Genomic DNA, 10,340 nt, shown 5'->3' with positions numbered 1-10,340 from the left:
GGGAAGATGGCGGACCACGGGACTGCATACTCTGAGAGCTCGTTCAAAGGAGGCGAGTTTGGTGTCCAGGTAGCTGAGTGGTAGGGAGTCTGGTGAGTGTAACAACCACCGGGACAGCACCCCACCCCCATCCCACGCATGTGACCTGAGCCGGGGCCTCGGTGATCCAGGTCCGGATTAGTGGGGTATCTCGGGTCAGTAGGCTGCGGCCATTGCGGCTATGACTAGCGATAGCCCCGCTCCATGCCCAGACTGGGAACCTGAGCAGCCAAGCCCAGAGTCGCTTGCTTGCTCTGTCGAGACATGCGCAGCGGTGGCGGGACCCCCCTACACCAGCTGCCCACTTGTGGTACCCTACCAGGAGAGAAGCTTCCCTTTCCCACAGTTCCCCTCTACCCACCTGACAGTGTTCTGCCCTTGGACCTGTGTCCCTCCCTCCAATCATCCAAGGGCAGGGTAAATGACCTACAGGCTACCAGGGGCTGCCTGGGTGACCCCCATGGGGGACCATCCACCGCCAATGCTTCCTGAGACCTCTCCACCAGCACCCCACTTGCCCTGCCACCCACCACCATCAGCTCAGCTCCCGCTCCACTCCCAACCCGAGAAGCAGAGCCTTGTAATGCCGACCGGTGCTAGCCTGTAGCTGGAGCCCATTCCGCTTCAATCCCCGACACTGCATTTCCACCGAAGCCACTTCAGGCTGGCCTGCATCACCGTGGGGCCCCATGCCCGCAGCCCAGGGTGCTAGACCTGCCTGCCATGAGGTGCCCCTTCCAAAGCTGACAGCCCCGGGTGCAACAGTGGGCGCCCTGCCTTCTGGGAGCGCAAGCGACGGGGCTTTGCACTCCTGCCGGAACGCCTTTGCCCACCCCTGTGCTCTGCAGGGACTCCAGGGGCCTGCGGCTCTGAGCTCTGAGCCTGCTGTGACATATTCGTTCCTCCCAGGGCGGTGGGCAGGTGCCATTGCCGCTTTTTTCCTGGCACAGCTGCGCACCGCTGTCCAATCAGACTCAGATCACGTCGCTGGGCCAGTGCTCAAGTGATAAATGTCCCCGCCTGTAAGGGAGCCTAGGACACAGCTTTGTGGGTCTCCGGAGCCTTCTGTGACACTCAGAAGTGTCAACTTCTAAGCCTGCCCCAGCCCTTCCCAGCTGGCATAGGAGGTGGACGCTGTGACCTGTGCCTCCCTCAGCACCTCTTGGGGTCCCAGCCTTTTCTGGCCGGTGTAGGAGGCTCTCCCCTGTGGGGTTGCTCCCGCCCGTGTAGCTTCTCCCCACAAACTTAACTGGACAGGCCTGCAGGGATTTGGGAGTTTTTGCTGATCTGAAGAGAATTTCCCCCTCACATAGCCCTGCTCCACTGCCCAGATCAGTACCACGTCCTGTGGCAGCAAGACCTTGCCCACCTCCACGTATTAGCCATCGCTAGAACTTGGAGGAAAAAAAGGGAGGGGTGGAATTTAAATGTATGTATAGTCTTTATCTTGTGCTGGATTTTCTTTTTTCATTCTTTTACTTTTTGTGTTTTCTTTTCTCTCTTCCTCCTTTTTCATTACTGCTATTACTTCTCTCCCTTTTCTATAGGTTTCCCTTCTATCTATTTTTTATTCTCCTTCCACTTCAACTATTATCACTTCTTTTCTCTCCTCTTTTACAGCTTCTCCTTCTTCCTCCTTCTCCATTTTTTCTTTTGCCTCCCAAAATTTTGTTAAAAATTATTTTAAAATTTTAAACCTTTTAAATTCTTCTTTTTTATTACTAAACCAAAAAAAAGGGCTGTTAAGGGTACCCTGACAAACCAATTCAAAGTAGCCTGAGGGCACTCACTGAGGGTCCAGCCCCCACTCCAGTCACTGAAACATCTCACCACTGCCGGTCACTAAGCCTTCAGGGAACTGTGCCTACACAGCAGTCTGACCCATCCTTATAGTAGGTCATAGTCGGTCTCCTGAAAGATTCCTTAACAGTAACACAGATTAGGTTCCCATGGCCTCCCAGAAACATGGGGCCTATGAAAGGATCAAGGAAAAATCAACATACCACATCACTCCTAAATTAAAAAACAGAGAGATGAAACATAGTAGCAGAGTTAATGTCTCTAATAGAAGAAACAGATATAGATCTGCCACAGAAGGAAATATCCAGAGATCTGCTAGCAGTAATACAGGAGTTGAGGGAAGCAACCCAGAATAAGAATTCAATGATAGAGGAGATGAAGTCCACAATAGAGGGGATGACATCCACAATAGAGTGGATGAAATCCACATAGATGGGATGAAGTCCACATAGAGGGGATGAAATCCACCCACCAAAGGGAACTGAAGGAGCTAACAGAGGAGGTAGCAGAAGCCACACCCAAGGTCACAGAATTTATGATTAGGTTTGAGGAGGCAGAGAACCATATCAGTGGTCTTGAGGACATTCAAACAGACCTAAGCAAGTGAGAAAGACAGATAGGAAAATTAAAGAAACAAGATAGTCTGAGATCAGTGACAGATGATATGAAGAGGAATAATATTTGAATAATCAGTCTACCAGAGCACAAGACAACACACAAGTCAACAGCCAAGATAGCAAAGGAAAGACAGAAAATTTTACAAGCAGCAAGAGAAAGGAAGGCAGTCACATACAAAGGAGCACAGGTAAGAATATGCTCAGATCTACCAGCAGATATCATGAAACTGGGGAGAGAACGGAGCAACATCTTCTAAGCTGAAAGACAAAAACGCCTCCCCCAGAATCCAGTACCCTGCCAAGTTATCCATTAATATAAATGGTAAGATAAATGTCTTCCATGACAAGGAAAGACTTAAAAAATATGCTGCAAGACACCCGACCCTGCGGAAGATACTGGCTAACTCACTATGACCAGAGGATCAACCTCCACCAAGAACAAACAGGAGACCACCATATAGCCAATTTCCATCTAGAAGCCAACATTCTAGCAACATTACCAGGACAACAGAGTCTTAGATGGAAAAGAAGACAAGATAGAAACTCTCCACTCAAACACAGCACACTGCTATGAAGTGCGATAGGTAAAGAACCCAAATACAAAACAGTGTATGACAGCTATGAATCCACAGATAATGATAACTCTGAAATCCAATGGACTCAATTAGTACATTAAAAGAAAAGTGCTTGAGGACTGGCTCAGAAAACAGAATCCAACAATCTGTTGCCTGCAATAGACACATCTTAAGCGCACAGATAAGAATATGCTAAAAAGAGACAAAGAGGGACACTACATAATGATCAAAGGTTCAGTAAATCAGGATGCACTTAGCATATTGAATATTACACTCCTAATAATGGTGCGATGAATTTCATCAAACTATTAAAAAGATGAAAAAAGAAATCACGGAATCATAGTAGGGGACTTTAGCACTCTGCTATAAGAGAAAGACAAATCACTGGGGAAGAAGCTCAGCAAAACATGGAAGACATGGATAAATATTTGGGGAAAAAAAAACCAGTCTCTCCCTAGATTATCTCAGACAGAGATCAAGAACCTCAACAAGCCCAGAGAGAAAGAAGAAATAGAGAAGGTCATCAAAACCTACCAACAAAAAAAAGCCCCAGATCCAGAAGGCTTTACAACAGAATTCTACCAAGCATTCAGGGAAGAGTTGACACCAATCCTCCACAAAGTATTCCATAATGTAGAAGAGGATGGCAAACTCCAAAACTCATTTTGCAAAGTCAGCATTACTTTGATATCCAAATAGGGCAAAACCCTACAGTTATAGAGAATTACAAACCAATGTCTCTAATGAACATAGATGCAAAAATCCTTAACAAAATATTGGCCAATAGGATACAAAATTATATAAAACATATCATCCACCATGACCAGGTAGGATTCATCCCAGGGTTGCAGGGATGGTTTAACATCTGAAAATCAATCATTATACATCACATCGAGAAGAAAAAGGATAAAAATCATATTCTAGTGTCCATAGATGCAGAAAAAGCATTTGACAACATCCCACACCCATCCCTAATCAAGACACTCATGAAGATAGGATTGGAAGGTAAGTTCCTCAAGCTTATACAAGCTATTTATGAGAGACCAAGGGCCAACATCATAGTCAATGGAGAAAAGTCCACTGAAAAAGGTACAAGACAAGGATTCCCCTGTCCCACTTATATTCAATATCGCTTTGGAGGTTCTGGCTAACAACATAAGACAGCGGAAGGACATCAAAGGGATCCAAATTGGAGAGAAAGAGGTGAAACTCTCACTATTTGCAGATGACATGATCCTGTACATTGAAAACCTCAAAAACTCCACAGCTGGAGTACTTGCAGCAATAGAGGAATATGGAAGAGTAGCAGAATACAAGATCAATAAACAGAAGTCGGTAGGTTTTCTATACACATCAGAGAGGACCATGGAAGAGGGGATTAAGAAGGAAGTACCCTTCACAGTAGCTAAGAACAAACTGAAATACCTAGGAATATATTTAACAAAAAATGCTAAAGATGTATAAAAGGAAAACTATAGGCCACTATTACAGAAAGAACATTTCCTGCTCATGGATAGGAAGGCTCAACATAGTAAAGATGACAGTCCTACCTAAAGCCCTTTACTAGTTCAATGCTATACCAATTCAAATACCATCAACCTTCTTCAAAGAATTGGAAAAAATGACCACCAATTTTATATGGAGAGGGAAGAAACCCAGAATTAGCAGAGAACTCCTAAAGAAGAAGGGCACAGTTGGAGGACTCGCCTTACCCAATTTTAATGCCTATTACACAGCTACAGTGGTCAAAACAGTGTGGTACTGGCACAACGACAGACACTCAGACCAGTGGAAAAGAATAGAAAGCCCAAGAATAAAACCATCAGCATATAAACAACTGATCTTTGACAAGGGTCCCACAACCATCAAGTGGGAAGCTGATTCCCTTTTTAACAAGTGGTGCTGGAAACAATGCATATCCACATGTAGAAAGGTGTAACAAGATGTTTACCTCACCCCATGCACAAGAATAAACTCAAGGAGGATCACAGACCTAGAAGTTAAACCCCAAACCATCAGGACCATCAAGTAGGGAGTTGAGACTAACCTGAGAGTAGGGAATTGGGACTAACCCAGGTAACTGGTAGGCTCATTGCAATAGGGAAGGGTACACACACAGGTGAACTGGAAATCGACAAATGGAATTTAAGAATTATAATGCACCTGTGCACCCTGAAAGACTTCACCAAGAGGGTGACAAGACAACCCACAGACTGGGAGAAGATTTTTAGTACTGGCACATCGGACAAAGGGCTCATTACTAAATTTAAAACACCATCATGACCTAAAAAAAGAGGAAAATAATTAACCCCCTTAAATAAATGGGCAAAAGAACTGAAAAGACCTTTCACTAGGGAGGAGACCCATATGGCCAACAAGCATATGAGAAAGTGTTCCAGGTCAATAGCCATAAGAGAAATGCAAATCAAAAGAACCATGAGACACCACCTAACACCCCTGAGACTAGCTCAAATCAGCAAATCAAAGAGCAAGTGTTGGAGGGGCTGTGGTGAAGTAGGAACCCTCCTCCAGTGCTGGTGGTCGTGTAGATTTGGACAGTCACGGTGGAAAGCAATCTGGCGATACTTAAAGAAAATGGAAATTGATCTACCTTATGACCCAGCCATCCCTCTACTGGGCATATACCCGGTGGAAGCAAAAAATAAAACACCACCAGTCATCTGTGCTCCAATGTTTATTGAGGCACAATTCACAATCACAAAGACTTGGAAACAGCCTAAGTTTTCATCAATAGATGAGTGGATTAGTAAACGCTGGCACATACACACAATGGAGTACTATGCAGCACTGAAAAGCATGGACGATCACATGAAACACGTCGTTTCGTGGGAAGACCTGGAAGGAATCATGTTAAGTGAGGTAAGCCAAACTCAAAAGGACGGGCATAACATGAGTCCCCTGATGTAAGCACAATCAGCATGCCAGGAATAGAAGAAAAAACACCTATCTCGGAATAAACAGGCAGAAGCATATATGGTTGGAGGGAGGGCAGGCCAAACCTAGGGAGGTACATGAGGGCCCAACATAAAGAAGGAGAAGGGGGGCAGGTGGAGGGAGAAGCAGGGTGGGGAGAAACTGAGTTGATGGCACCGGGGAACAGGGTACTAACCCACCCAAGGGCAAGTATTGGTTTTGTCCCCACAGAACTGAGCATGCATACGGACCCCACCACGACATGCCAAACCAGGAGGGCAAAGTAATGCATGGAGGAATCCACAAAGAGACTGGACCATTCACCAGCCCTAACTAGAATTAGCCCAACTCCCACCATCGAAGGGAGTACCACAGAAAAGGAAAACAGATCACCTGGTGTGGGAAAGGAACTAACCTACCACACCACACCCAGAAGAAAGCTGAAGCAAAGGAAGGAGGAAGAACAGAGCAGAGCACACCTGGGCCCACCAAGCTCAGAGAATGATAGCCTGGCTCAGAGGGTCCAATGTACAAAGAGGACCATATAGCTGGCCCCATGGTGAGATGTGACATCCTGCACTGACCCATGACCCTACACAGGACAGCATCAGAGACACAATGTGGGATGTGCGACTAAGCTGCCCCCACCACACTGAGATAAAACACTGGGGGTGTGCAATGGAGCGGTGGGGGAAGGAGAGCAAGGAGGTCCCGAGGGAGTATAAAGGATGGACTTTGGGGCCACAACGTGGCACCCCATAAGACTTGTCTGGAAAACACTGCTAAAGGTAATCAAACAGACCTTGAATTACAAACAGGCTTTTTTTCCTGTCTATTTTTTTCTCTTCTTTTAAATTTTGCATGTCAGTGGCTTTTTTGTTCGTTAGCATGTCGGTGTTGCTGCCATCATTGCCATGTTCTTATGTGGCACTTTGGTGCTGTCAAAGCCATCCCCAATTTTATGCACATATTACTATATCAGCAGGTCCACCTTGATAAGATAGGCTGGTCAAACAATATGAGAAGAAAATAATGGGACCAACGGTCCTGGAGGGACATGAGAGTGTGGGAGGTAGGGGAAGGGAAGAGGTGTTGGCCAACCCAGGGACAAGGGAACAATGAGTGGTTCAAAACCAGTGGAGGGAGGGGATGGGAGGACTGGTAGGGAGTGACCAAGGGCAAGGTAACTGAGAGGAGTTGCTGAAACCAGAATAAAGGATGAACATGGTAGTGGGACAGGTGGAAAGTGTAAAGAAATAGAAGAAAGGAGTAGGAGGCAAAGGGTATACATAGAAGCCCAAATACAGACATGTACATTTGTAAATATATTTATTATTATGGGGATAATAGAACTATGTGCATGTATTTATAGGTTCAGTAGTAAGGTAGCAGGTGGACATTGGGTCTCCTCACATACATTCCCTTAATACAAGAGCACCTTACTCAGCTAAACGGTCATTTCATGATACCCACCTTCCCCACATGATTGCTGAAGACAGACATGTGCATCAGCAAACGTGGTGAAGAAAGCTGATAGTGCCTGGCTATCAAAAGGTATAGCGTCTGGGGTCTTAAAGGCTTGAATGCAAACAAGCGACCATCTAGCTCAGAAGCAACAAAGCCCACAGAGAAGAGGTACACAAGCCTGTGTGAACATGAGGTGTTGAAGAGATCAGGTAGCAGACACCAAAGAACAAAACCCATCATTGTGTGATCACCTTTCCTTCATAAATGCTGAAGACGAATGTGTGCATAAGTATGTGTGGCAAAGACGGCTGATGGTGCCCGGCTATTGAGAGATATAGCATCTGGTGTCTTAAAAGTTTGAATGTAAACAAGCGGCCATCTAGCTCAGAAGCAACAAAGCCCACATGGAAGCAGCACACCAAAATGTGTGATCATGAAGGGCCAAGGGGACCAGGTTTCAAGCACCAAAGGCAGTGGGGGGAAATAAATCATATCATCGTGAATGAGGGGAGCACATGATGGGGACCCAATGCTCATCTGTAGAAAACTGGACATCCCTTGCAGAGGGGTAATGGGGAGGAGATGAGTCACTCAGTGGTCAGTGTATCAATAATGAAACTCACAACCTTCCTCTAGTTTTTAAACGCTTCCTCCCCCCAACTATCATGATCCCAATTCTACCTTGCAAACCTGGTTAGACCAGAGGATGCACAGCGGTACAGATGGGATCTGGAAACACAGGGAATCTAGGACAGATGAACCCCTCAGACCAACGGTGAGAGTGGCAATACTGGGAGGGAAAGGGGTAGAGAAAGGGGGAACTGATCACAAGGATCTACATATAACCTCCTCTCTGGGGGATGGGCAACAGAAAAGTGGGTGAAGGGAGACCACGGGCAGTGTAAGATAAGATAAAATAATAATTTATAAATTATTAAGGGTTCATGAGGGAGGGGGGAGCAGGGAGGGAGGGGGAGGGAAAAAGGAAAATGAGGAACTGATTTCAGGAACCCATGAGGAAAGCGAATTTTGAGAATGATGAGGGCAATGAACGTGTAAGTGTGCTTTACACAATTTTTGTATGTGTTGATTGTGATAAGAGTTGTATGAGCCTAATAAAATGATTTAAAAAATGACAACAGGAATATGTGTAAAATGTTTAGTTCAAAGATATTTTTAGCATAACAAAATATTTCTTTCCAGATGTTTAATTGTTACAGAAGTATTATGAATATTGTTGTTTATTGCAAATCATTTTTGAACAAAACAAAAGTAATAATTTCAAAGGCCGACTAAATTTCCTAGGCAGGAGATAATTTTCATTCAATCATCAATAAATGATTATAGGGTAGAATACAATTGACACAAACTATGCATTTGGATATTTATATCTTCCTTGTGTTAATTGGGATATGCATCCTAGTTCAAAATAGCAGTACATATTTGACTAATTAAAAAAATTACAGTAAATAGTCTGATATTATGAGACCCTGAAACACCCTCTAAATTATATATGCTGGCACCTTAGCCTCTTCATGGCATTTTTTATCTCTTGATTTCTTAGAGTATAAATAGCTGGATTCAGGAGGGGTGTGATAACTGCATAAAATACAGCAAGAAATTTGTCCACCCAAGTGATACTGATTGGCCACAGATAGATGAAAATACAGGGTCCAAAGAACAGCACCACCACTGTAATGTGAGCAGTGCAAGTGGAGAGAGCCTTGGATGCCCCATCTTTAGAGTAAAGGCAGACAGTAAACAGAATATAGGAGTAAGAAGTCACCAACAGGATGAAGCAGATAGTTGCCAGCACTCCACTGTCAGCATTTATGAACATTTCCAGAATATAGGTGTCCATGCAGGCTAACTTGATTACCAATGGTATGTCACAGAAAAAGCTATCCAATGTCTTAGGTCCACAGAAAGGCAGCTTGACAATCAAAACTAGTTGACTTGTTGAATGCACAAAGCCAATGATCCAAGATGTCATTACTAACCAAATGCACATTTGTCTACCCATGATACTGGAGTAGTGGAGTGGCTTGCAGATGGCCACATACCGGTCATAGGCCATTGACACAAGCAGCACCATCTCACCTCCTCCAAAGAAATGTCCAAAGAAAATCTGGCACATACAACCTCCAAAGGTGATAGTCTTTTTTTCCTTGAGAAAGTCTGTGATCATTTTAGGGGTGGTGACTGAAGAAAGACAGAAATCAATAAAAGAGAGATTGGCCAAGAGGAAGTACATGGGAGAGTGGAGACGGAGGTCAGTAATGATTAAGAGGACAATGAAGATGTTACCTAAAATGGTGATCAAATAAAGTGAAGAAAATATCACAAGGAGGAATAGCTGGAGCTCTCGGGAGTCACAAAGTCCAAGGATAAGAAATTCATACACTGAGGATTGATTCACTTCATCCATTGAATCCACTCAAATCATCTGAAGATGTTGTTGAGATGCCTGTACCATGGGCGGAAGTAGAACTGCTCCAGGGAGATTTCTGGCCAATTGCTTCCGGGAAGCAATAGGGAGAGCTTTCCTCCTGTGGACTGCTGGGTTGCTTTAATCCATGAGCCCTTAGGTTAACTACTGGGTGCTGTTTGCATACCCTATGAACTTTCATCTGAAAATAAAAACACGGAATTAGATTTTCTGAGCAAACTGTAGATAAATTTCTAGAATTTCTTATACATTGCTGATGGAAGTATTCCCTGGAATGATCACCATGAAAAAACAATCTGGCCTTACCTTGTAAAACTCAATGTTCACGTAGTCTATGACCCAACTGGAATGCACTCTAGGACAGACTTTGGGCATTATGACTCAACAATTACACCTTTTGTATAGTTCTCAAGATGGACTTTTGTAGATGCATCTGAAGAGAAGTGTACCCGCATGTCT

At 44.5% G+C, this 10,340-nt stretch overlaps 1 protein-coding gene across 1 annotated transcript; it reads right to left on the bottom strand.

Annotated features, from left to right (window-relative positions):
- Positions 1-8,939: 8,939 nt before the first annotated feature.
- LOC142426172 (olfactory receptor 4K15-like) lies at positions 8,940-9,860 on the bottom strand. Its single transcript, XM_075531637.1, has one exon. The coding sequence runs from the start codon at positions 9,858-9,860 to the stop codon at positions 8,940-8,942; it is 921 nt and encodes a 306-aa protein (XP_075387752.1).
- Between the last annotated feature and the right edge of the window lie 480 nt (positions 9,861-10,340).

Source organism: Tenrec ecaudatus, chromosome 14, assembly GCF_050624435.1.
Source record: "Tenrec ecaudatus isolate mTenEca1 chromosome 14, mTenEca1.hap1, whole genome shotgun sequence".
NCBI lineage: Eukaryota > Metazoa > Chordata > Mammalia > Afrosoricida > Tenrecidae > Tenrec > Tenrec ecaudatus.
The sequence above is the reverse complement of the archived record's forward strand: the minus strand, read 5'-3'. Positions and strand labels throughout refer to the sequence as shown.